This window comes from Patiria miniata, unplaced genomic scaffold (genome assembly GCF_015706575.1).
Source record: "Patiria miniata isolate m_02_andy unplaced genomic scaffold, ASM1570657v1 HiC_scaffold_1, whole genome shotgun sequence".
Taxonomy (NCBI): Eukaryota; Metazoa; Echinodermata; class Asteroidea; order Valvatida; family Asterinidae; genus Patiria; species Patiria miniata.
In genome coordinates, this window is record NW_024037047.1 from 18,143,473 (window position 1) to 18,171,138 (window position 27,666).

Below are 27,666 nucleotides of genomic sequence, written 5' to 3' on the forward strand. Positions count from 1 at the left end.
GGTTGGGGTAGGTGTCGGGGTACCAGTTGGGTAAGATAACAATACGTCATTAGGTATTTCAAAAAAAACCTTGCATTTTGCACAGAGGAACATTTCCCATGTAAATGGACTTCTTGACTATTGTAAATGGGCTGCATGACTTAAATGCGTGCGCGTCTTGTTTTTAAGAACGCGTGCAGCGTCCTCGCTTGAGGCCGCGCGAGTGTGGCATCCCCTCAAAAATGGCTTTTTCGTGATGATTGGTTCATATAATATATCCGCATACTACATGATTAATACTTCTTAAAAGAAATGAAAAATGATCAGCTCCACGAGATGGTAAAGGCACACTTGTATAAGGGTACTTGTACTTAAGCACGAATCACATTATTGGAGAATTTAAAGAGAACTTAAGTGACGTCTGGCGTCCAAATTTAATAAAAACGTGTTACTGTTTTTTCATTACAAACATAACATGCGTCTATTACCTGGGTTTTTCTCTGCAGGCTCACATTTGAAGTAAGCTTGAATTTCGTCAGAATCCTCGCTCAGGAAAAGCTCCTTCAGGTAGTGGGGCGCCCCCTGGCGGTATGACGAAGCAGGGATGCGCATTCCGCCGAGGCGTATAGCAGTGCATTCGCACGGATCTTTGTACGGTAAGAACCAACGGGGTGGGATACCAGAATGTGGGTTGTACTCCGATCCGATGAAGCAGACTTGATGGCACGAGACCATCACTACTACGAAAAACACCATGAAAGAGACGCAATCAGCTCCCAATATTACGATCACATTGCCTTCTTCTTATCCATCATAATGGGGCCTAATTAAGCAGAATGTAAACGCACAGCCGAATCACCATTAGTGTTATGCTATTTGGGTTAATACGCAGCCGTCGCAGAATCGAAAGGTGGAGGGGGTTGACCGACAAATGGGGGCGCTACTACTCACAGTGGTCCTTATTTGACACTTTTTGCCTATAGAGCCTGGAAGTTCACTCCTGGTGGCGCATTTCCTGGACCTTCGAATCAGAATGTTGTGTACTAATTGGCAATGGTCTTATTCATTACATTCCTTTTTATTCATTATTAAAGCGCTTGACTGGAAAAAGAAAGTCGGCCAAAAAGTGGGCTCTTGTTTCCGAAAATCTATAATACATGTCGGGTACTGCGATTTACACAATGCGCACCCCTATTGAATAACTGATGTTAGTTAATGAAAAATTGAAAGTCCAATGAAATACCTGGCCATTCATTTATGGTTTTCAGTCACTTCTCCAAATTACCACTTCGCCGAATTACCACTTCGCTGAATTATCACTTCGCAAATTATCGTACCAAGTTCGCCAAATTGGCACTTCACCCATTTGCCACTTCGCCCACGCCCATGCTCGCACGCACCAAAGCGTGTGTTTACCGTCGATTGTGGACGTCCTATTGTCCCTCTTTTGTTTGCCCTTTAACTTTTTAGGAAGACTCCCATAGGTTTTGTACACGACTCCAATCGCGGACGTATGCTGGGAATCGTGGACTATATTGTTCTCTTTTTTTTTCTCTGGTATTTTTCGTCCACGGTTTGAAAAGATGAACACGTACACATGCACGCACACACATGTTTACGTTACATACCTAGTGTGGACATTCCATTGCTTTCGTGTAGTTAAGAAAAACACTGAAACTGAGGAAACTCTTGCGACCCAATTTTTTTCTATGATTCCCTTTAGTGTTTCTCTTTATTCTGCCACAGATAAACCTAACCCAAAAATGCCTCTAAACCTGTTTTCCAGCAATGGGGAAACACTGTGTGGACTTGCCCAAGTCCACACAACGTCGCCTCCACCTGGTTTATGTTGACCTCTTTTGTTCGGAAGTCCACACAGTGAATGCCTACCCAAATGTACAGGGGAATGGAGCTGCAAAAAGGCTCCATACATACATGTTTACCAGCACGTTTGTTTATGGTGTAAATCGAGGATTTTCTATTGTTCTTCTTCCCTTTTTCTTAGTTTATACTCTAACTTTTTCGCAACAGCTCTCATTGGTTTTGTACACGTTTTCTAACCGGGAGTCCTCGGTTTGGTTCCTGTCCTCAATTTTTCGATGATTTTGCACGTGTGTGTCCTCGATTTTACACCATAAACACGCGCATGCATAAGTGGTGGACACACTTAGACATTATTTTACCCCGACTTTCCTGACCGGCCAGTTACTGCATATAAATAGTGACTGACATCGTTTTTGCAAAGTCGTGGGTAAGCGTACCGTGCACGCACGGTTATATCGTTGTTGGCTGGGCAACAAATGGAAGCAACTAGGCAAAATCCGCGTTGTGATTGGTTAACCTTTCTGCATTCTTCCTATTTGCATAAAAATATGAATAATTCAACAAAATCAAGTTGGAAAAGGCCTCGTGGCTTCGCCACTCGTGCGTGCTGACTTAATCTTTGCGACAGTCGCTTCGGTTTTTTTCGCAGCTCCACCACTCTAAGCCACGATGGCCTTGGCGAAAGGCTAAGGCATGGGCGAAGTGGCATACGTATATACAGTCACTGCGCCAATTCATTTATTACATTATCTGAGGTAGATGGGCGGAGTTTGGTTACAAATCCAAATTTATGATGACAAAAGGATGGAAAAGTGTTTAAGACCAGCCAGCCGGCCGGCCGCTAGCAGGTCTTTATGATTCATTTAAGACCGGCAATGTGACGGGCTCTCGACCAATAGGAATGGGCCAATGGGTAAACTGTCTTAGGTATTTATGCATTTCTTTACATAGTTAGGAAACTTTTGACGTAGTAACCCAAAAATTAACCATTTTTTGATTTTTTTTGTATGCACTGATAACAACAAAATCAAGTGTTGATTATTCAAACATCACTGTGATCATATCTCCAAATCAATATCTTGTCAAACGAAACAAATAACTGGCAGGATACGATCACCCAATTCAATATAGCGATCGGCTTCTACCAAATTAGGGGGAGGGTTGTTGGAAAAGAAATGGGGGGTGCACCTTATGTCCCTGATCCAGATATCATGGCAAATCTTGTCTACTTTTGCCAACAAACCAATCAGGAATTTGAGGATGTACAACAGGTGATATTTATTCTTCTTACACGGCCGTTTCAATCCCATAGACATAACGTAATTAACTTGAGCAATTTTGTCCGCACAGCGTTTGTTTACTCCAGTGTATCAAAGTGATGACGTCATGCAATTTTGGAAATCCAAGATGGCGTCCTAAATTTTCACGAAAAAAAACAAACGAAAAACATGCCCAAAAGTTGCCCCTAAATCATGACTCAAACAATGTCTTATGGTGCCATACTATACTTCTGACAGATAACGTGAGTTTCCACACATCGGGAGATTGAGCTGGCCCATAAAGTTCAAAATACCTGTAAAAATCAGGTTTAATTACACTTCGTGCGTAAGGTTTTCTGTTGCTGTTTGTTTGGAAGTTGTTAAAAATCCCCGACGAAAATCCCGTTTTATTATTGATACCAAGTTTTCCCCAATTATTCCATGGTCACTACTTGTAAATAAGGGCCATCTTAAATGACTTATGAAGTTTCATTCGAGGGCCAGCGGTAGATTTTTTTTTAGAACCGTTAAAATACAGCCACTTTTCACGAACACCGCGCGGTATACACGCACATCACACGGCGCAATAGCTGTAGAGCGTGAACGCACGCACACACCACCGGGGCACGCGCGGCGTTAACACGGCGTTGTTGCACTGCCCTGCCCGCTGAACTGCAGCCGGCAGCGAAACCGTGCGCTGAGAGTCACAGGCCGGTGGTTTGTGGGGGAAATATTCAACAGAACTCCAGCCAGATCATGCATGTTAAGAATTCAAATAATTTCGTACGAACAACAATAATTTTAAGCAGGATGAGCTTTCTACATCGGACTAGGTCAGACGGCCTTATGATTATATGAACAAATGTAATGCTCCAAGTTTGCTTGGAATTGTTTAAAAATTTCATAAAAGAAACAATATCCTGCCCCTATTTGCACAGCAATATTCATGAAGTTAAACCACTACGGGTGCAACACTTATTACTTCAAACATTTTTCATTAACCCTACCTCCCCGTGTGGGGGGGGGGGGTGTGGGGGGGGGGAGGGAATCGTATTAAATTTCCAGGATTCAGGACTGTTCGGGCTATTAGGAAAACTCGAGCAAATGCAGTCCTGCATATGTCCACAAGTGTCCAGATTAGCTTCATCCAAACCTCGAAAACTTCGAAAACCTCCCCTGTCCAGTAGTGTTTTGCTTCGGGTCGGGTCCACTATAGGCCAAACCAATGCGAAACATTATATATATAATCCAAATCCTGCGCTGTGTTAATTTCCAAACTGTTTCCACCTTTTTTCCCCGTTTATTTCGGGTTTTGAATTGACCCGATCCGACCTGATCCGCAAATTTTCAAACACAAAACTGACCAACTCAACTGAAATGACGGACAAACCGACCCGACCAAACACAAAGTTGGTTTTTGGTTGAGTCGGTTACAGTTTCGAGTCGGGTCAGCACAACACTTTTGTCCAGAACCCTTACAAGAAGCAAACGTAACCAGCAAGGTTGCTGAATCTATGGCCACATGACATCACACAGCATATATAGAGATTGCCGCATTCCCCCAGAGATAGTAGAGGCTGCAGCCAATCATTGCATGTGGCACAAGCAAAGGCAGACTCCAATTGAATATTAGATTTAAAAAACTGGCAGGGTAATATTTATATTTTACTTTATTTCATTATCTAAGTTGGCGGCCAATTTAATGAAATCCATTGGTCTCCCATTGGTCACAGTACATCTAAAAAAGCAATCCACATACACGTAAAAGTCTCATCTGTTTTAGAGTATGGAAAAGAAGGCCAACTTAAAACTTGTTATTAGTAGGCTATTTACTTACTTTAAAAAAAAAAGCACCGATAAAAATAGATAATTTATTAATAGCATTTTAGAAGTGTCGACAATTAGTTGATTTTCAGTGAAAGTTAATATCCAGCTGTATTTCAATTAATTTTGGCACTTAAGAGTGTCGTTCGCAGTAGTCCTGGAAGAATTCCTACGGGGTAAACAAATTAGCCTAGGTCACAATTTTGCCCTTATGTACAAACTCACAATGATAATGTAAGCATGGATCCAGCCCATTCAAAATGGCAACAATGTTGTCACTATTGCAGTTTCAGTAGAGACATGACCATTTTGCCTACTGTTTATGGTTCATGTACGAGTCAGTTTTGCCATAGCCATGCACGAGAAATCAGAATGTAAATATCATTTTCTAAAAAACAACATTGTACTGCACATGTGCAGAGGTGATCCAATCAATGGCCATAAATGGGTATTAAAATGTAAACATGTCCGATATTATGGGAGCGAGAACCAGTCCATCGCGAGTGATCATGTGTGACGTGTGAATCCTGAGCTTAAATTCCAGAGTGATTCCTTGGCAAGCAGACAACAGAAGTTCTTAATGTGTCGGATCAGGGCGGTACACGGTTTGTTCAAATCTAGCAGTGCACATGGCATCACACAGTTTTGCACACATCCAGTTACCAAAAATACACCCAACACATGCCCATGTCTGTGTAATCCTGATCCTCCATGCACAAACGTGGGATGAAAGATTCACTTCCACAGTACGGCTCATCACACCACCATCTCACCAGAGCTCCAGAAAAAACGAGAAACCCTCTTGTCAGGAGAATGATACTGCAAACTTCCTGAAAAATCATAACAAAATGCTTTTTTTTTTCAGAAAACAGGATCACATGTACAATTGCTTTTATTAGGGGGTGGGCTGGGGGTGGGGCATGGGAGAAATGTTTCCATACATTCAAAGCTCTACATGTACCGCCAACACTAAAGCAGTGGTGCATGTCACATGTACATGATGTATCATGACACCATTTAACAATATTTATATTACTTTATCGGGGGGGGGGGGTGCACACTGCACAATAAGGCCTGTGCAAAGTCTAAAATGGCTGAACAATTTGGGAAGGTTGGTGATCTAGAAAAAAGAGATCCATTTGTATGGAACAGGATCACACAGAAACAAAACACCTCAATTTAGAATTGCCAATTGTTTCATGTCCCCATGAAGCTGAGGCACTAATGTGTTTACATGAAAATTGATTTGGCATTTGGCTAAGCATTACTGAATAAATATGCAAAGCCTGAAGTAAATTCAACGTCAGACATGCCAGAATAAGTTCTGCGAACATGAAAGGTGGCATGTACAATAAAAAAGATTAGTCCGACATAACTACTTTCATCCTGTTAATTACTGTCAGAATCAAATTGTTATGAAATGTTCATTTTTTGGGGGGGGGGGGCATTTTTTTTCTCTCTGTTTGTCATGACCTGTTCGTATTGTTTTTATTAATTTTATACTGAATCATGCAAATAGCTTTTTTTACCTTCCAATTCAGGCCTAGTTGATCATGTTGATGTAATTTATGTATGGAAATCTTTCCCATGTATAACAAAGTTGAAGCACAATACACGACATGTCATGTACATGTGCATCACGCCAATGGAGGATCTCCGTCCACACATGCACGAACCTAGGTACGGGTTAGATCCGCACGCGTTCCGTACAAATACATGAACACGCAAACGGTCGAGTTGTCTCTAAAGCATCATGCGCTCGGGCTATGCGTGATACACACGCGCGAACCATGTACGCTTTACAACCAACTCGATCGTTTGGCATTCCGCGCACAAACGAAAATATGTCACTTTTTGCACCTAAATATCAACAAATCTACCGCTGGCCCTACCTTCAAACCGGACACATATGCAGCACGTATCTCCAAAACAAAGTTGATGTGGGCCTTACATCGGGGAAAACCTCTTGTTTGGAGAAAAACACCTTTCAATGTGACAAATTTGTCACATGACCGCACACCGCGATAATCAGCTCGGTCGAACACCAGTTTTGACGGACGCCGTTTTCAGTAATTTAATATTCATGAGCTGATATTCATATATGGAAATTAGGGGAAAATAACAAACTTTTGAATAAGAAACATTTTGAACTTTGACCGATTAATCTACCAATGACGTTCCAAATATTCCCATACATAAATATTCATGATATGAAACTTGCTTGGCCCGACCCACGAAGCGTGTCGGTGACGTCATTTTACGGAGATTTTCGATTGGCGCGATTAGAACCACAGAGGGCGCCATTATTTTGCGCTGGAACAGCCGTGCTTACCTGCCATTGCTGACAGCATCAGAACAAAAGCTGCTGCTCCGTCCATTGTCCAAGATGCGGATGAATTCTGAGCACAATCCACTACGCTGTGGGATTTTTATGAACGACTCACACAACCACGCGAATTAATAGGCAACTACGCACGTAAAACTCAAAACAACAAACGCGAGAGAGCCTCAACTTAAAACCTTACTTGAAACTTGTTCTGATTAGTGTAATGAGCGACTCACACAACACGCAAACGCAAGCTAATAGGCAGCTATCTACGCATGTAGAGTACCGAATGACGATCAGGAAAGAGCCTGGCCACCAAGACTAAACCTGATTGACGCAATGATCCAGACTCCGTTAGTGTTGATAGTATATCACCGAGTACAAAACGCCACTCGCTCGCCTCAGCACCTAAGCAGCCGCAGAAAACTAACAGGCTGACGTCATACCAAGCCTAGCCAATCATGAAACGAGCCTGAACTTGCCATGAAGGCTTCAACTTGTATAATTTGTTCAATCTTACAGTATGGGTGGAGCTAACGCTGGAAGTGGGAAACACGTTGTAATTACAGTTTCCAGTTTTAACAAAATAGCGTCTTGAAATTAACAAAATATCGTCCTGAAATTGAACAATGACGACCATCGCGGTCATAAACAGTCACGAATCGATATGGAACGCTGCAGCACCGCGTACGAGCGGAAGCGGCTTCCGGTAACAAACACAGAATCCTCAGCAGCAATCAAGGTTGGTCTAGATAATTACACAACCGCGTAAACAATGAACCTTTAGAAAACGATGCGCATCGAGAGGGCCGTAATATTACAGATATTGCAATTAATATAGTTTGCCTCTGATTGTCAAGGCAGTATTGACAGAAGCCGAACGAGTCAGAAGGCATTGGAATACGAAATGTTGGCGGTGAAGCCTCTAGAGCCATTTTCCCATAGACTTTGTGCATAAATATACCCTAAGCTGCCGGCACATACAGCACAGGGACGTAATCGTACATGTACAATGATAACGAAATTGGACATATTATATGAGAACTCAAAATTGTGGCAAAATTGCGAAAATAATTTTCTAACCAGAATTTGAGTCAGTTTGTTTTCTTGCAAATGAATAATTTAAGAGCCTTTTGTGCTTAAAATAAATTGATAACAGTTCATATCATAATATTGTAGGGTGTACTGTTGTCGGGGTTCAATTTTATTTAATAAAAGGACAGACAAAATAACTCGGAGGCAATCACATAACATTCCAATGTCTAAATGGCTTGTAATCACTTCCTCAGAACAATTAATCGGTGTAATAATTTGAGATTTACCTCAGTAATCTTGAACAACACTCGAATATGGAGCCTCGAGTTTCACGGAGCCAGCCGGCCGGCCGTGAACGATCCACAACACTCCATATCTGCACGGCATGCGACTGCCTGCGCACGCGCGTGACAGCGATGCCTGCTTGCGCGTGCATGCTGACCTCACGTTGACCCATATGCGCTGACCCCAGTCTCCACTGTAAACAGCGCCACCAGTAATTAACCTAAAACTCTACGATATAATGATTTGATGCTTTATGGGCTCCGTGCATGAACCGAGAGGGCGCTTTTTGCAACACTTTCGAGAGCCCCTTGAACCTTAACAGTCACTGTGTTGTAGTAAACATTTGATTATTTAAAAATATAACAATCACTGTGTTGCAGTAAATAAATTAAACTATAATTTCAAAAAGTTTAAAATGTCAAATTTGAAAACGAATACAGCTAGGGCCAAGTTCGGGCAAGGACCATTAGTCGACTAGTGGTTAATTTGTGACGTACCTTACGCCTGCGCACTGATAGCGACGTGCGAACGTCTCTAGTCAAACGCTGGTTAAAATGTCATCGCAAAACTCTTGGATCCTGGCTCCCTGCTAGCGTTATGATAGCGCGCGGCTATTGGTTACCAGCGAAGCAACCAACCCCAGTAGGCTGGTTCCAAATAGTCGACTAGTGTAGTCAACCATCGTCGACTAGACAGAGTTCGGGCAAACGTTAGTTAACCATTGGTCAACTATAGTCCTTGCGCGAACTTGGCCATGTTATAATCAGCTTGACAAAAGCTCTATTTGTAAATTGGAGTCAGTTAATGTTTATAATTATGTTTGGTTTTTAAATATAAAAACATTTTTGTTTCAATTTTCAATTGAAACGAATTCTTGCACAAAGAGCTACCAACTGCAATATCGAATAGTGATCGGGGCGACTCATTTCATTCCAAAAAAATAAACGGGAAGCATTATGGGTACCTTTACCGCCATGATTCATAAATATGCATTCTGCGCGCGCAACGCGAGTCACCGGTGCTAACCTCGGCTCATGGTAAAAGCTGCATACTAGACAGCCCCTGGATAGGTTCATAGGTATGATAGGGATCTCTACATGTCATCAGTCGATTGATATTTCGTTGTTGGTCGGCTCTGCAATGGCCAACATTTCTGTCGTCATTTCTTTCCCCTCAGCCTCCTTCTCAAGCTTCTTCTCGCCTGGTGTCTGCTCTCGCTTCAATCGCAGCTCCAGCAAACAGAACATTCCCAGGGCGAACACGAGGATGCACATGACGATTGAGATCACGTGGTAGGCACACATGGATTGTGGGATACCAAGGGCCAATATGGCGGCGGAGCCCAGGGACTGCCAGAAGCACAGATTGCCGAACGCTGCCTCTTGTTGACATACAAACAGCATTCCCAAAAGAGCTATATACAAAAATGACAATAAAGATCAAAGACGTACAGTCGTTTCGACTCAAAATGTGAACCTTAATTTGTAAGGTTACAGAAACTGTAAGTCAAGGAGATTAAACAAGTACTCACAATTCATCACAGGTCAACAAATCACAAGTCAAATCATGGGTCCCGTTTTTCACAAGTCATTCAGTCCCAAGCCAAGGGACGATTAAGCAATCCCGAATCGGTGACACATTCCTTCATATATCAGCGTTCATTCACTGTCACCTTTCTGTGATCGACATGTGATTTGGCTTTTGCTGTGATTCTTTTGATGTCACTTGTGATTTGATTGATTTGTGATGTGAATTGTGAATGACGTGTTGTGACTTGTGATTGACTTGTGGTTAACTGTATTTGACTTGTGATCGACTTGTGATGTGACTTGTGAATGACTCGTAATTTGATTTGCGATGGCTTACTTGAGCTTATCGTAGCAATGCTTGCTCTCGCAAAGCCAACCGCCACAGCCATCAGAACGAGATGCCACAATCTGCCCTGAACAGGGTCCCAGACCAACATGAAAACTAGTACCAGCAGGTAAGTAGCGCCCCCAACAATGAAGAGTGCAAACCTGCTGACGCACTTCATCAGCCGACCAATCAGGAAGGATGAGATGCAGCTGGAGACGGAACTGCCCCTCATGACGTAGCCGACAACCTCGATCCCTCGTGTGCAACCAACGAAAAACTATGTGACCAAAGTTAGTGGAAACGAGCAGATAATTTCATACCACTGCAATAACGGAATCAATACACTATTTGATTAACAAAATGCCTATCTACAGGGTCTATATACATGCTGAGGTTCAAGTCACCATACGTCTAACTTAACTGTTGCAGTGGTTTAGTTTTAATTTGGTTGGCAAATTGCACAACATGTAAAACCGATAAATCCAAGCCTGTTTCGGTGAATCTTTCGGTTGTGCGCAGGCGTGATCATTCGGCATGTTAGTCTGGTTCCCAGACCAAACGATTCTGACTATTTCTGATGAATCTTAGGTCAGGAAGCTCCCGGTAATACATTGTACATGTATTACAATTTACGTCACGTGACTAAAACGGGAGGAATTCCTCCTTTTTACGAAAATGTCCGAAGTTTGCCGAATTTTGTGGACAATCGGATAGCGCCCGAGTATTTCCGAGTACAATATTGTTTTAATGAACTGTTTATTGCTTATTAAAAACTTTTTTTAATGAGTTGATAATTAATATTCATTGCTTTTATTTAGAAAACTTAAAATTCAACGACGATTTTGTGCATCGATCGGATCGTATGCGCGAACTTTTTGCTTCGTCATGTACTATTTTAAATTTGACGACCGTTACTGAGATTTTCCAAAACTCAGTCTTCATTCGGTTCCGCCTGCTAACAGTGCTATTTGGGTGCCTAATTTTCAAGATCCCAGGTCAACATCAGTCAATGTTTTCTTACAGAAATATCAAACTATATTATCATAACTGTTTGATATATGAAGCAAGTGATTTATTTTAAAATTTTGATAGGAACATTAAAAGCTTTAAGTGATAAAGCAAATTCGGAAACGAAGCCGAGCTTTGAAAACAAGGCCGTCAATGTCGTCATGCCGGTTTATTTTTAGCCACGGAGGCTGCCTGACCTACAATTTAGACGTGTGGACGTCGGGGGAAATTGTCAGGTCGGGGAACCAATCTATCGGCATATCTGCTACCACCAAGAGTTCAAACCCACCTTTGTAAAATGGCCGCCCATAAACATCACATCCACTCCCAAGTACAACAGCGTTGGTATGAGCATTGCCATGCGCGGGTTAGTCATCAGGCGGAAGGTGGCGGCAAGCTTTGACTTGAGTAGGATTGAAGCTGAGTGATTTTACGTTTTTATTTCGGTCCTCAAAGTTTTCACGGGCGCCGCCATCTTGGATTGAGTGCGCCCTCGCATGTTACTTATTTATTTATTTATTTTAAAATGAGGTTTCGGTCTCGGTCTCGGTCTCGGACTATGAGGTTTCGGTCTCGGTCTCGGTCTCGAATGGGGAATTAGTCTCGGTCTTGGTCTCGGTCTCGGACTATGAGGTTTCGGTCTCGGTCTCGGTCTCGAATGGGGAATTAGTCTCGGTCTTTGTCTCGGTCTCGGACTCTGAGGTTTTGACTCCAACACTGTCGAGAGGGCCGTAATATTAAAGATATTACAATTAAGATATGTGTATTGTGCCTACAAAGTTCAAGGCAGTGTTGATAGGATACGCCCTACGAGTCAGAAGGGATTAAAATATGAAAAATTAAATCAAACCTCTTCGTGACGTGACAATGGAAGGGAAGCCTAAAGAGTCATTTGCCCATAGAATACATGCATAAATACATCCTAGCCGGTACAGATACAACTTAACGGAGCGTCGCGATCCGATGTGTACACTTGGCTCGGTGATTATGATACTGAAACTGCGATCTTTAAGCTCCTTGTCTCAGGGCCTTATTGCCTTTAAATTATATACAAACAGCTAGTAAACAGAGCAAAACAACAAAAGTATTGTATAGGATGGGGCGTTGGGTTCTATAGGAATGGGTCAGTGTTGCTAGGCGCTCTCTGGTCGTAAAATAAAGTTGGTACAGACGATAACGGTACCTTTATTACGAGACTTTGCTAAACACGCGGATAGAAGTACAAAGTGGGATTTTCTTCTCTCCATTTCTGATGTATTTAATCATTACAATCAAATATGGACAGGCAGCAAGTCGTTTTGTACACGTCATTTTTAATACGCAAAGCACATCAACTGATCAACTAAAAAATTAAACGAGTGAATGTTTCTATGGTTTTTTTTTATTTCACAAGCATGTTCATATTCACAAAGCGTATACAATCATTTGAATTATAATTGAACAATATTGGTAAGTATGTGCTTCAATGAGATAAAGATTGCTTCCTCTTAGCTTCTTGTTATGGCAGCTCGGCATCAAATGAACATAACACTTTATGTGTCAATACTCATGCAGTTTTCTTCTTAATACAAATTGACCCTTAGTTTGAAATTAGGGTATTTTGATGACCCATACATCCTAGTAATCACGTGTCAAAATGATATAACTGAAAAATATATTGTCTAAAACTATATCAATTAACTTTGTTACACATAAATCTATACACGTATTTCTATTTAATTATTTTCCATATCGAACACCACAATTACAAATGCCAATAAAAGTGTTACATTACGGCAGCAATACACTACACACCTGATACTATTCACCTAAATTATTATATGACTATCTGATATCGTGAGTTCAATTTCTTATATTGACAGCAAAAATACATCGGTTCATGACATGCTTAAACATAATTAAGCACAGACTACATTTAACACCAGTTAATACTTCTTTTCTTCTTTTTTTTTTTTCATTGTTATATTTATATTTACATTGAATACTATTTTATTTTTGTGTAGACATTTCCAGCATGGGTTGGCAAGCCTTAGGGCTACAGTGTTTTAGTACACTTTTGTTTACCCTGGCCGGTTTGGAATGTTATATTGTTTTTGTTTTCTGTCCCTCTATCTCCTCTCCCCTGCCAAACTGTCCACCCTCCCTTCCCTCCCCCTCCCACGACCCATTCCTACTCGCATTCTTCAGTCTTGTCTGGTCTTACTTTTCAATTTCCACTTTTTGTTTACTGTTTACTTTTTATTTGCTTTGTCAATGTACCTTTGTTCATTTGTTGGCCGAATAAATAATAATAATAATAATACTCGGAACGAAAGCGAACGCGACCTTGTGACATCATGCCAAGTTTTCCTGCCGGGAATTCGCAAAAGTTGAACACATTTCAACACCAAGGCAATTCGTAGCGAATGCTTTCCTTACGTCAAATGCACTTCGCAGTTGCATACGTGTAAATTATGAACCGGACTTTAAACTCAAAGTTTGATCACTAAAAAGATTTGAATTCTCGAGATGGTTTGCCACTAGCCATTTCGATTTTCTTATTTTGTGTGTGAAATATCACGTTTTAACAATTCATAAACAGCGTAAACTTAATATATACAATAAAAAACAACTATGCAACAAAAGCACTGCAAAAATTTAGACGTTTCTGTTTAGAGCGGAAATACTTTTAAAAATATATATATATATACTTTACTTTTACTATTCATTAGGTGATTTTTTTCTTTTTTTGACTTTTTTTAAATTTCAGATAATCTTGTTTATATTGCAATCCACGTAGGAAACTTGGCGATAATAGGTTCTTTAATTTTAATATAAACTGTGAACATTACCCTAATGTATAGGTTTTCCCGGCTATTTTAAAAATCTTGCATTCAAATTCACCAACTCTAACATTCAATTTCGTCCGGGCAAAATTTCACACCCGTTATCAAATTCAATTTAGTCATTTACCATTCAATTTCTAAGTTTGGTCACCCTCTTTAGTCACCTGCTCGAGAATATTCGCCATCACTAAGCTGTTGTTGAATGGCAGCATTTAGAGATCAAATTCGTCTTATATAAATCGATCACACGATTTGAAATTCTGAATAACGTCTTCGGCGTAGATGAGACAAAATTGAATAACCCGAGAAGAAAGTGTGTGCTTATTGTTTCAATTTGCTTGAACTGAATTTGAAATTGTCTGACAAAAGACAAAATTGAACATAAAATAAAACGAAATTAAACTTAATCGATGTTGATTAACCAATTTGAATATTACAAACAGTAAATTCGAATGACAAACGTTTTAAAATAGCCGGTAAAACCTATATTTTTTTCCGGGAGATACTTCTTAAGCTAAAGAAAAAACAACTCATAAGAGTCTGTAGTGGTTATTCTAAATCTTCAGTGTATCCTTACTTTGTGTAACTATTCTTCCTACAAAGCATTGTATTTATTATCAACCTTAATATTATCTACCGTCGCATTTACTTTTATATAGAGTGAAATTTTGTCAGCGCTATCGGAGAGAATCACCTGAATGCTTCAGCTAAATTAACCACGGCGACATCCAAGCAGCTCCAATCGCAGAGCAATACCATTCTGCCATTCAGTAGGCTCAATGCGGACTACCGTGGCCTCCACACTCTCATCAAACAGGTTAGTGACCGGGGTGTAGGGATTATAGTTACCGATGAACACCTGAAATGAATCCCAATGCAATCAACGAAGATTTGTATAAAAATAGCCTACTTGTAGTGAAGTCTAGGACCAAAACTACAAAAAAGTGGGCATTCTTAGCTGACGGGGTCTTCCTTCGAAACAGAATTTAAACAAACCGTAATAACTACATAAAGTAAACTGCTTGTCTTTGGTGGGCACTCACTTTTCTGATCATTCTCAGCCATGTTATAGACATAATGACTTATTATAGACATTATAGACATAAGTTTCTGATTCAGCTTCAGAGCGTTTTGCTATTTTGGGACCAAAATCTGGACTAAATTGGTTTTGTATAAGCGTGTACAATTTCTCGTGGACGAAATTGAATGATAGAGTTGGTGAATTTGAATGAAAAATCTTTTAAAATAGCTGAGAAAACTAATCAAAAGCAGGACATGTTTTTTTGTTCACACGTGGTATAATCAGACGCGATTTCAGAATGGCTAAATGGTTGCATGAGCATGAAACCGTACAAAGTCGTAAACAATGAAGTTATCATATTGCGATAAAAGCCCAAACAAAATATGAGAAAAAAACCCTTTACACTTTCTTTTCAAAACTGTTTTACGAACGAAAGTTAAATGTAGCTTACAGCAAGACTTAGTAAAGATTGATTTTTACCATGATGTCTCCGTTTCCATTTGTCACGTGTCTGCGTTGGGATAAGGGCTGCTGCTGATACGCCACGTTGTACCGCTTCACGTACCAACTGCCGCCGGGGGTGCCTTGTGTGGTGACCCCAGTCACCACTGTACTCTGGACGAGGTCCACCTCGATCCAGGGATTGGCGTCGCCACTGTACACAGAGTGAAGAGAGGATGAGGAACAATGAAATAACGATACTCCACAAATCTGCTTGTGGAATGGATTTGAAAATCAAATATTATTATTAAAACTCGTTACAGTGTGCAATTCAAATGCGCATGAGTCCGGGTTGGGCTTTGGCCGGGGGTGATAACTTTTTTATATAATGGAAAGGAGAACCATTGCAAAAAAAAGAAGACAATGCCAAACAAAATAAAACAAAACGTACAGAAACAAAACCCCACTGAGGCAATTAGATGTTCATTAATTAAACACATTCAGGAGGGTTTTGTGGCATTGTAATGATACAGAGTGAATATGAGAGTGAAGTGTCAGGTGTGGTATTTCCCTTTGATATCTACCTCGAGGCTGCCCATCCGTTGTCATTGTTGAGGCGTGCCTCCCGGGCTGGATATGTATTGCTCAGAATACTGGACGCCGTGATGCGATCATCTCGGATTGTCCCGTCCTCCATACCAAGGGGTTGCGGACTAGAACACTCTGCTGGCAACAAATGAGTAAGCAAATGAAATATTTTATATTCATAGTTTAAAAAAAACCAGTGATATTGAGAGAATGATAATTTGATCATTACTGCAAATTTTACCTTACAAACATTAGATTGATAGTAGGGCCTCGTTATTGCAAATAAGAAAAAGCCCCCCCCCCCCCTCGAATTTGGCGGTCAGAAACATTTTGAATTTGGGAGAAAATACTAATGAGCATGACAATACACCAATGGTTTTTCCGTTGTTTATCTTTGTTGGGTTTACTCTGGGGGGGGGTGCACAAAAACACTTGAAGGGATTTTCTTTCAATTGGGAGAAGTTGGGTAAGCAGCTTTCGATGAAACTTGATTAACGGATAAAAAAAAAAAAAATGTTCAAACTCAATGCAATAACCTTGTAATAGAACAGATCCATATGCTTATTAGTCAAACCTACGCTTTGGGATATCTTAACCCTGCGCAGAGTGACCTCCGTACCTTGGGTACGCAGGTGACCGAATTTTTGGGGGAAAAAATGAGGGCCAATGACGGTCACCTTCCATCTAACCCTCATTCAACCCATGCCAAATCACCTGGTTCAATGAACTTTGCAGCCTGGGCTTCACCCAAGCCGTGTCAACAAACTTTCGACCAGGCCTCCTGCCAAGTCTCATTGAAACATATACAAACACCTGTAACTTGACACAGCTATCTCCCTTCATAGCCGCAAACCACAGCCGCCAGTCAATTATCTTTTAAGTGCACTGTCTGGCAACTGCCTGGACACCGTCTGGCACATGGCTTTTTGTTGTTTTGACATGAATAGGGTCTTGCGTAGTGCGGGAAAGTACCTGTGGCCCAAAGGGCCACCGTTGGCGAGTTCTGATAAACATTTTTTGTAAACGCTGCGCAGGGTAAAGACGACGACTTAAAGTTAGGTTTGTTTCCACGAGTCAGATAAGGTGGGTTTCTTCGTACCAGCCGAAGTAGGTTTCTCCGTACCAGCTGGGGTAGGTTTCTCCGTACCAGCTGAGGTAGATTTCTCCGTATCGGCTGGGGTAGGTTTCTCCGTATCGGCTGGGGTAGGTTTCTCCGTACCAGCTGAGGTAGATTTCTCCGTATCGGCTGGGGTAGGTTTCTCCGTACCAGCTGGGGTAGGTTTCCCCGTACCAGCTGGGGTAGGTTTCTCCATACCAGTTGGGGTAGGTTTCTCCGTACCAGCTGAGGTAGGTTTCTCCGTACCAGCTGAAGTAGATTTCTCCGTATCGGCTGGGGTAGGTTTCCCCGTACCAGCTGGGGTAGGTTTTAGATTGATTGTAGGGCCTCGTTATTGCAAATATAAAAAAGCCTCCCCCTCCCTCAGATTCGGCAGTGAGAAACATTTTGAATTTGGAAGAAAATTCAATGTGCATGACCATGCAACAAAGGATTTTTCAATCTTTTCTTTTTTTTTGAATTTACTCTGGAAGTTGCTAGACTTGATGACAAGTCGTTAGAAACCCGTATTTTGTCCTTGAACTTCAGTCGAGCTCCATCGGTGCGGCTGGTATACGACTAGTACCTAATCGGCGGGGTTGCGACAAATCTAACGACTTGACGATTATGTTCTAGCAATGTTATTCATATATGCAAGCAGTACAATACATATGCAGTGCATTTTTCCGGTGAGATCCAATCGCGCACCGCTATGCAAATGAGGCCTCATTGATTCATTCCGTTACATGTGGAGTTCATCTCAATACGTCAGGGACATGTTTGCAGTTCTGGCGACGTTTTAACGACCAGTACACTCAGCTTGCTCAATTGTGTATAGAAAAGAAATGTATCATTGTGATATACTTGATTTATTTGAGTCGTGTATGCCCTTTAATGAGTTTTGTGATGTTACACAACACAAAGTACAAACCCTCGAAGTAATGAGAATGATCTTCCGTGCCGGCCTAGAATACACTCTGGAATCTGAACCAATCAGTCTAGTGCTCCCATAGAATTCGCAAAATTATCAAAATCAAAATACTCCAATATGTTGTGTACAAAATTGAAAACGTTTTCTCCAAGTCCGTAATTTATCAAAAATAGTCAGCATCATTTGGACTGGGAACCAAACTGCGCGCATTGCAGCGATATTTTGCGTGCGTGGAGCCAGTAACCGGTACCGTACGCAAAACAACTACCGACTTGGCACCAAGTCTAGGGAGTTGCACGAAAACACCTAAATGTTTTGTTCGAATTGAAAGAGTCGTGTAACATTTTTGAAGCAAACAAGCAAGCAGGAAACATATCTCTTTTTAGCAGTCGTTTAACGTCATTTGCAGCCTTCGATGGACCTTGATATTCGGTAAACAAAAAAGTTCGATCTCAATACAACACAAACCTTGTGATAGAATATATCCGCATGCTTGTTTGTCATACCTAAGATATGGGTGATCGTAGGACGACTTACCAGCTGGGGTGGGTTGCCTCCTTCCCGGGCAACGCTTCCGTATCTCTTGCATGACTTGCTTCATCCAGTCATCCGGATTATCAGGATCAGGTTCCGGTGGGGGACCGGAGTAACACACCCTCTGCTGGCTCTCCACACCAACCAACAGCACTTTGGAATTAATTACATTAAAACATAGATGCAAGCCAACAATGCCATGATGGTCACTCTATAAAACAATGTGGCTAATAAAATATCAAATTGGTATTTTTACAACTATACGACAATCAGAAGGAAACAATGTATGTTTCAAGTGTAAGACTACTGCATTAGAGGCCATTCAAAACGTTTGATGTTTTTAAAGTTCGAGATTCACTTCTTTTTTTTTCAATTAAAAAAATAAAACATAATTCTTTTGACTTGCCAATTCAACTTTGTGCATGTGTTCCAATTCGTAAACCCTTTCCCCATACCGCACGGGTACAGTATGCATTCGGTACATGTACAACATACCGTGTATTGTGTAAAAGTCCATCGGAGCATCATATGCATGAAGACCAGTAAAGCTAGACTAATAGCCTAAATCCGCCTCATAGGTCCGACACTTCATAAGTCCGACGCCTCATAAGTCCGGAATTTCGGACTTCAATGAGGCGTCGGACCTATGAGGCGTCGGACTTGTGAGTGGACCCCCGATATCCGGCCTTACAGTACGCTTTAAAGGGCCACAACATTAGAAACACACTCTTGGAAAAAAATTGTCTAGTTAACTCATTCTTTATGATGGGACTTGCGGTTTTGCCGAAGTCAGTTGAGCGTGATCGGCTGACTAATAAGGTTTGCGCACAAAACCCCGAGCCAATGAGGTTTCGTATAGAAAGCTGGCCGAATCACTTTTTGCGAGAGTGTGCCGGTAATTGCTGAGCCTGCACACTGCCAAATTTACCAATGGCATCCGTATATTTTCTCGTGCTAATAGGACCCATTTTTGGACCCTAATTTTATCAAATCTGCTCTTAGATAATAGCCCAATAGCTAGGGAGATGATCCTGGGAAGTTGGGGTCAGCGAAAGTCAGCGTGAAATTTGCGCGAAATGTGCGTGCGTGCGCATGTGCGGTTAGTTGCTGTACAGATCTTGGTTGTGAAGGTTGTTCTGAAAGGCCAGCTCCGTATGTACACAACCCAGGCTCCACGTTGCGATTGCCAGTATAGTGCAGATAAAGGTAAATCACAAGTAATACTGATATCGTGTGTTCATTGTTTGGATGTTTTGGAGGAAAGAATTAGAAGTTAAGAAACCGGAATATTGGTGTAATTTGTGTCTTATTCTGTCTGTCTACTGAATAAAATTGTCGGATTGATCCACCGACATGTCAGACACCAACGCAATGCACCCTTCTACTCGTCCATCCATGCCCCCTCCACCCGTTTCCCTCCCGACACCATGGTTCCATACAATTCCCCCATTTTCCCTGCCCCGCAAGGCGACATGTCAAGTTTTGTAGTTGACATCCCGCATGAAGTTCCCCGTGTAGCTTTTGACCCGGAGTACTCATTCCTGTCGCTACCGGGGATCCTCCCACCAGCGACCGGCTCGTTGCAGTGGACAACCGCAGGGTATCCGGCCGAGGCCTCCACGCCCACACCGTCACCCCACAGCAGAGCACTGGAGCAACCACTCTTTCACGGCGCCGCATCATACGACGGAGCCACCGATGCACTGATTGGTCCACCGATCGTTTCCTCGGCACTCGTCTGTACAAGCCAGGTACATGGAGTCAACGGGGACGCGACAACCCAGCACAGCAATGGCTCCGCAGTGCAACCGTGGCACGACGGACAAGGGCGACTGCACTTCGCTGGCGGTTCAATGATAATACCGACGGCTAGCGCACCGGATAGCGCTGCGACGGTTGTGGGGGCACCGACGGGTTCATCGGTTGCACCGACAGGTTTATCGTTAGTCAATCCACAATTCATAGGTGAGCACCACGAGCACGGAGCAAGGGGCGTCGGTTCGGCGCAGCAACCTATGGGAGTCGGTCAGCGACGATGGAACGGTACCCCAGGGTATGATTATGTTCGTGCCGCTGGCGGTTCAGGGGTCATACCGACGGCCAATGCGTCAGGTGGCGATGCGTCGGTTTCTGGAATAACGACGGGTTCATCGGTTACACCGACCGGTTCATCGGTTGGCAATCAACAGTTCATCGGTGCACACAACGAGCACGGAGCCACAGGCGTTGGTTCGGCGCAGCAACACATCGGAGTTGGTCAGCGACCATGGAACGGTACAAGAGGGTATGATAATGTTCGTGCCGCTGGCGGTTCAGGGGTCATACCGACGGCCAAAGCGCCAGGTGGCGATGCGTCGGTATCGGCGAGTTCATCGGTTGCGCCGCCCGGTTCATCGGTTGTCAATAAACAGTTCGTCGGTGCACACAACGAGCACGGAGCCACAGGCGTCGGGTCGGCGCAGCAACACATTGCAGTAGGTCAGCGACCATGGAATGATACACCAGGAGTCGGTCAGCGAAATGTTCGTGCCGCTGTTGCTTTTCCACAACATTCAAACACAAGCACGTTTGCAGCAGCTGCGACCCGATAGATACAATGGGACGACTTCATGGACTGCATACTATCGACACTTTGAAATGTGTGCCAGTATTAACGGATGGGGGAGATAGAGAAAACGGAGTATCTTGCTGTATCCTTGGCCGGAGCAGCCCAACAGGTGCTGCAGGGTCAGATGGGACACCATTAACATTCAGCGGTCTGGCGAATGCTTTGAAAGCAAGGTTTGAACCAGATGGACGGAAGGAACTATATAGGGTGCAACTTAAGAACGGGCGCCAGAAAAATGGAGAGACTCTGTCGGAGCTCGCACAGGATATTCGGTTTATCGTTGAGAAGACTTTCGGCGAGCTTCCAGCCGCCGGGGTGGCAACAATGGCCAGAGATTATTTTCTTGATGCTTTGGCAGATGGAGACACGCGGACACGGACGCTTCAAATGCGTCCCTGTAATTTAGAAGAAGCACTCACAGCTGCGATCGAACTTGAAGCGATAAATGGTGCTGAGCAGGAGAACAACACCAAGAGACTACGCTCCGTAGGTGAAGGGAAGAAACAGGTGGTTGTCAATGAGGTCAGCAAATGTGAACCCCACGACAGTACCGTATCCAAGCTTGAGCAGCGTATGGAACAGATAGGCAAACACCAAGCACGAAAGGCCACCACAGAAAGTGTTTCATAGCGGAACCATAGCCCCGGTTGGGGCGGGCCTCCATGTAGCTGGGCACATCAACGGAACTCCAGTAGAAATGCTTCTCGATACGGGTGCGACTATCTCCATCGTTTCCAAAAGAGTGGTAGATCACTTTGATAACAAGCCAATAATCAAGAGTTCTAGCGTGCAAGTTTTCCAAGCAAACGAGACATTGCTAAGTGTTTATGGGGAGGCAACAGTCGAGCTTCAGCTAGGTGGTAAAAAAGTGCACCACGAAATGGTGATAGCTGATATTCATAATGACATTCTTCTTGGATTGGACTTCCTGGACAAGCACAACTGCGTCATCGACGTTGGAAGAAGACACCTCGTGTATGGAAATTTGGAAGTTCCTCTGAGAAACATCAACGTAAGACAACAGAGCTGCCGAGTGACGGTGAAAGATACAGTAGCTATTCCACCATTTTCTGAGATTGTTGTCGAAGGTGACATAGAGCGACAGAACTGTGCAAATGGCATTGGGATTGTTGAACCGATCCAAAGCTTACTGGAGAAGCACAGCATACTTCTCGCCCCAGCAGTGACTCGGTATGATACGTCTTGGGTTCCGCTTCGCATCTTAAACCCCAGTGAGGACACCGTTATCTTGCGAAAGGGAACAGCAGCGGGTTTGTTCCAGACCGTAGACGTTATTGGCCGCCCCAATTTCCAGCACAGAAGTGAGAACTTCGTCCCAATTAAGCGAGGAACAGAGGGGCCGCATACACAGGCTTATTTGCGAACACCGAGATGTGTTTTCTCAACATAAAGGAGACATTGGCCTTACTTCTTTAACTGAACACTCTATAGACACCCGAAGTGCGAATCCCATAAGACAAGGGGCTCGTTGCATACCCCTCCTTCAGAAAGAGACGGTAGAGAAAGAAATCAAGAAGATGATGGACGGCAGCATCATAGAACCGGACTTTGGGCAGCGCCTATTGTGCTCGTGAAAAAAAAAGATGGTTCAGTTCGATTCTGCGTTGATTATCGTAGGCTCAACGCAATCACTAGAAAGGACGCTTTCCCAATACCCCGAATAGACGACTCATTCAAAACACTTGCAGGATCCAGATATTTTACAACATTGGACCTAGCCTCGGGGTATTGGCAAGTACCAATGAGCGCGGCAGACAAGGAAAAGACAGCTTTCTCAAGCCATTGCGGGCTGTACCAGTTTAGGGTCATGCCGTTTGGGCTTTGCAATGCCCCGTCGACCTTTGAACGTCTAATGGAGAGAGTCCTCCATGGGCTACAGTGGCAGATATGTCTTGTGTACCTAGATGACGTCATTATATTCTCCAAGACATTTGAGTCGCACATTGACAGACTGGGAGTGGTGCTAGATCGCATACGGCAGGCCGGACTAAAGCTCAAGCCGGATAAATGTCATCTGCTTCAGGAAGAGGTTTCCTACTTGGGGCATATTGTCTCAAAAGGGGGAGTCAAGACAGATCCAAGCAAGACGCGGCAAATCGAGGAATGGCCAGTACCAAGAAACATACAGGAGGTGAGAAGTCCCTTGGGCCTGGCATCATACTACAGGAGGTTTGTAGCTTCCTTTGCAGTAATCGCCAGACCACTTCACAAGCTTACAGAAAAAGACAAGGACTTCAGCTGGATGCATGACTGCCAATTGGCTTTCGAACAACTGAAACAGCGGCTCACTTCTGCTCCGGTTTTGGCATACCCGAAACTTGACGCAGAATTCATTCTGGACACCGACGCCAGCAATAGCGGAATAGGTGCTGTTCTTAGCCAACTGCAAGATGGTCAGGAGCGCGTAATTGCTAGCGCCAGTTGTGCCTTGTCAAAGCCAGAGCAAAATTAATGTGTAACGAGAAAGGAGTTGCTTGCTGTCGTACACTTCATCAAACACTTTCGACCTTACTTATATGGGTGCCGCTTTCTTCTTAGAACAGATCATGGATCTCTCCGATGGCTCTTCACTTTCAAAGAAACAGAGGGGCAGGTTGCAAGATGGCTGCAAGTGCTGGCAGAATATGACTTCAATATTGAACATCGACCGGGACGCAAGCACAGCAATGCCGATGCCGTGTCACGAAAGCTGTGCACTTGTACACGGTGTCAGAGCGACCAAGTTGAGCAAGGATACGACAGCAGGGAACAACCATCGCGTGAGGGACGGACACCAAGTTAAGGGAGACCAGCACCATAGCACAAAGGAGAAATGCCAACGAATAGAAATGTTGTGGAAAATTCAAGAGCAAGATCCAGACCTGCCAACTGAACCAGTCCATTCACTACCTGCGCAGCATCATACACACAGTTCAGACAGCAGTCAGTTCATTCGTGAGGTGTCGTCTTTCTGTTGGCTGAAAGGTTTCACTGCTTCGGAGTTGAGAGAAAAACAAACAGGTGACCCGACTCTGCAGAAGATCATAGGCTGGCTGGAAAGTGGAAATCCACGACCAACTTGAAAAGATGTGTCTGCTGAGGGTACGTGGCTCAAAACTTTATGGGGGGCATGGCAGCAGCTTTGTTTGCACGACGGCGTGTTATACAGGCGTTGGAACGAGGATGATCGGCACCACTCTCGGTGGCTTTTAGTAGTCCCCAGGCCCCTCCATGGGGACGTTTTCAAGCAACTTCATGACCTTACAGCTGGCCACCTCGGCATTAACAAAATGCATGCAAAGGTGAAGTCCAGATTCTTAGTAGAGGACTTGAGAGACTCAGTGGTGACGTGGTGTACCCAATGCCTCCAATGTGCCAAACGCAAACCTCCTCCCAACTGGGGCAGAGCACCAATTAGACAACAGGTCTCCGGGGTTCCGATGGAAAGGGTCGCCATTGATATTACAGGACCATTTCCGATTACAGAAACAAGAAAAAACGATATAACCTTGTCATCACGGACTACTTCTCTAAGTGGACGGAAGCCTTTCCCGTACAGGATGTTACAGCCCAGACGGTTGCCAATGTCTTTGTCAAAGAGTTTGTTTCTCGACTCGGTGTACCGCAACAGCTGCATAGCGACCAGGGTCCAGGGTCGCCAATTCAAAAGCAAGCTGTTCAAAAGATGTGTGTAATCCTTGGAATAGATAAGACCAGGACGAGTCCCCACCATCCCTAAAGCGACGACCAAGTTGAACGATTCAATCGCACGCTTAAAGACATGCTGCGCGCCTATGTTGCTGAAAATCAGTTGGACTGGGACCTTCATTTACCACTAGTGATGATGGCATATCGGGCATCAGAGCATAGCAGCACTGGACAAACACCCAACTATCTCACTTTTGGTAGGGAAGTAGAACTCCCGGTAGACCTGGTTTTAAGATCCCCAGAAGAACCCCAAAAAATCACCGAATATGCCATACACCTGAGAGAAAGAATGCACGAGGCCCATGAGAAGGCACGAGTACACCTTCATAAGGCCGCAAAGCACCAAAGGCGGAATTACAAAGTAGCAGGCAAGCCGAAGTGTCTGGAACCAGGTACTGCTGTGATGTTAACAGTTGAGCAAAGAACTGTTGGGCTGTCTCCCAAGCTCCAGCCAAGATGGGTAGGCCCATACCTTGTAACTGAAGTGCTAAATGATGTCAACGTCAGAATCCAACGAGGACACGTCATAAGCCCAAAGTTGTCCATATTAATCGTCTGAAGCGCTTTGTGGGTGAAGTGGACAAGTCATGGTGGAGGCCAAAGAGCCATGCATTACAGCAACTTCCTGGGTCCGAAGAGCTCGAAGAGGAGGGGGAAGAGGAAGCCCCTCGAGTTGTTCTGCAGCCGGATATTTCTGGTGGAGGCAAGGAGAGCAAAGAGGCTACCACAGAAGGGTTCTCACAGGAATCAGCAGAAGACCACAACATGCAGGAACATATTGAAGTCGTCAATGGAGAGATTGGGGTTCCACCAGTTGCTGAACCTAAGAAAGCTTCAGACACAGACGGTCATCAGGACGGGCACAACAGAAAACGTCGACCTCCTCAGCGTTATGGCGAATGGACCGAATAACATTTTTAACTACGGAGCAAATACGAACTAACCTAATCCCCTGTTCTCTGTTGTATTCTCTGCAGATGCCGAGAAGAAGTCACAGCCGTCATCACCGGGATTCTCCTCGCCGATCGCCCACACCTGACCGAACCCACCAACGACATGATGAACGAGCGGAAAGCTGCAGGTGCCTCGAATGCGATAAGTCATTTGGGGCCACGTCAGCATTGGCAAGGCACATGGCCGAACAACACCAACCACGTGATCGGTTCCCCTGTCCGTTTTGCGACATAATCTACGGCCGGAAGAACGACTTGGCGAGGCACATCCGACGGGTTCACACAGGCAATCTTGATGCAGGCAACAAGTCGCCGGTATCAGTCAGCAACTCCTCCAAAGCTCTCAAGACGCCCGAGATCTCCAAGACGCCCGAATAGAAGTCCGGACCGTGCCTGGAATTACACTTGTCTCCAGATGACGTGAGGCGTTTGGTTTCGCCACAAGGTGCAACATCCTTAAGGAAAGTTATCATACCCCCAAGTTTTGCAACGGTTTCGGGCCAATCAGATTAGGCAACAGGAAAGCTCGTCAAGCGGAGGCGCGTTTTCGACCTCTACGATGAGGATTCCTTGATCGCGAGGATTACTTCGGAGGAATTCTTTCAGGAGTAGGACATGGTGGTCAACTTATAGTTTTAATTGTTCTTGATTTTTAGAACCTTAACTTGTTAATGGCGTTTTTCTAGTTAAATTTGTTGTTTGTGAATGAGGGACGCATTCTTTCCCCGGGGAGTGGATGATGTAGAGTTTGCAGAATCCAGTATAGGCGGCGCTGTTTACTTTTAGTGGAGGTTAGGGTCAGCGCAAGTCAGCTTGAAATTGGCGCGAAAAGTCATTGTTTGGATGTTTGGAGGAAAGAATTAGAAGTTAAGAAACCGGAATATTGGTGTCATTTGTGTCTTATTCTGTCTGTCCACTGAATAAAATTGAACCACCGAAAACGCTACAGTATGGAAATAAGGATGGGGCACAACGTACCTTCCCCTCGTCCTCAAAGGACATGACTGGGTCAATGTTGGTAGGGATAATCATACTGGTAGTAAATGTAGCAGCCCGGCCCCCAAAACAATCTGGGATTCTCCTTTACACCCGCATAATTATTACCACATCAAAATCAAGTTTTGTTTAATCGGCTGTCATGGTGATCATACAAAAACTCAAAGTATTTTTTTCAACCCAACACACATTTACTTCAAAGATAGGATCATCAGATTCAACAGTGATCGACAACTGCAAACGTGAGGTTTTGAAATGTTCTAGCTAAGCTGGACTGCTATTGTCAGCAAACCAGCCATGGTTTTGAGGACATACTCTCCAAATTCCAAAGAGTGAAAATTCACTCCATTCGAGTGAAGATTAACTTCCACAGTCGAAAACTAGGGACGTTTTAGAGTGATTTTCACTCTAAAACGTCTAGTCCCTAATTTCACTCTTTGGAATTTATAGAGAGTACCTCAGGGGATAGATATTACATCTTACCTGCCATTGCTGACAACATCAGAACCAAAGCTGCTGCTCCATCCATGTTCCTAGATGAGGTGAATTCAGAGCACGAATGCGATAG

At 43.6% G+C, this 27,666-nt stretch overlaps 2 protein-coding genes across 2 annotated transcripts; both read right to left on the reverse strand.

Moving 5' to 3' along the window:
* Nucleotides 1-9,450: 9,450 nt before the first annotated feature.
* On the reverse strand, nucleotides 9,451-10,460 carry LOC119740581 (protein unc-93 homolog A-like). Its single transcript, XM_038216303.1, has 2 exons — nucleotides 10,399-10,460; nucleotides 9,451-9,946 (listed from the first exon to the last, which is right to left on the reverse strand). The coding sequence occupies exons 1-2, from the start codon at nucleotides 10,448-10,450 to the stop codon at nucleotides 9,636-9,638; spliced, it is 363 nt and encodes a 120-aa protein (XP_038072231.1). The 5' UTR covers nucleotides 10,451-10,460; the 3' UTR covers nucleotides 9,451-9,635.
* A 4,474-nt stretch (nucleotides 10,461-14,934) lies between these two features.
* LOC119741343 (lactadherin-like) lies at nucleotides 14,935-27,666 on the reverse strand. The gene is made up of 5 exons (XM_038217457.1): nucleotides 27,582-27,666; nucleotides 18,837-18,986; nucleotides 16,269-16,407; nucleotides 15,724-15,898; nucleotides 14,935-15,081 (listed from the first exon to the last, which is right to left on the reverse strand). Exons 1-5 carry the CDS (start codon nucleotides 27,625-27,627, stop codon nucleotides 14,935-14,937), a joined length of 657 nt encoding a protein of 218 aa, XP_038073385.1. The 5' UTR covers nucleotides 27,628-27,666.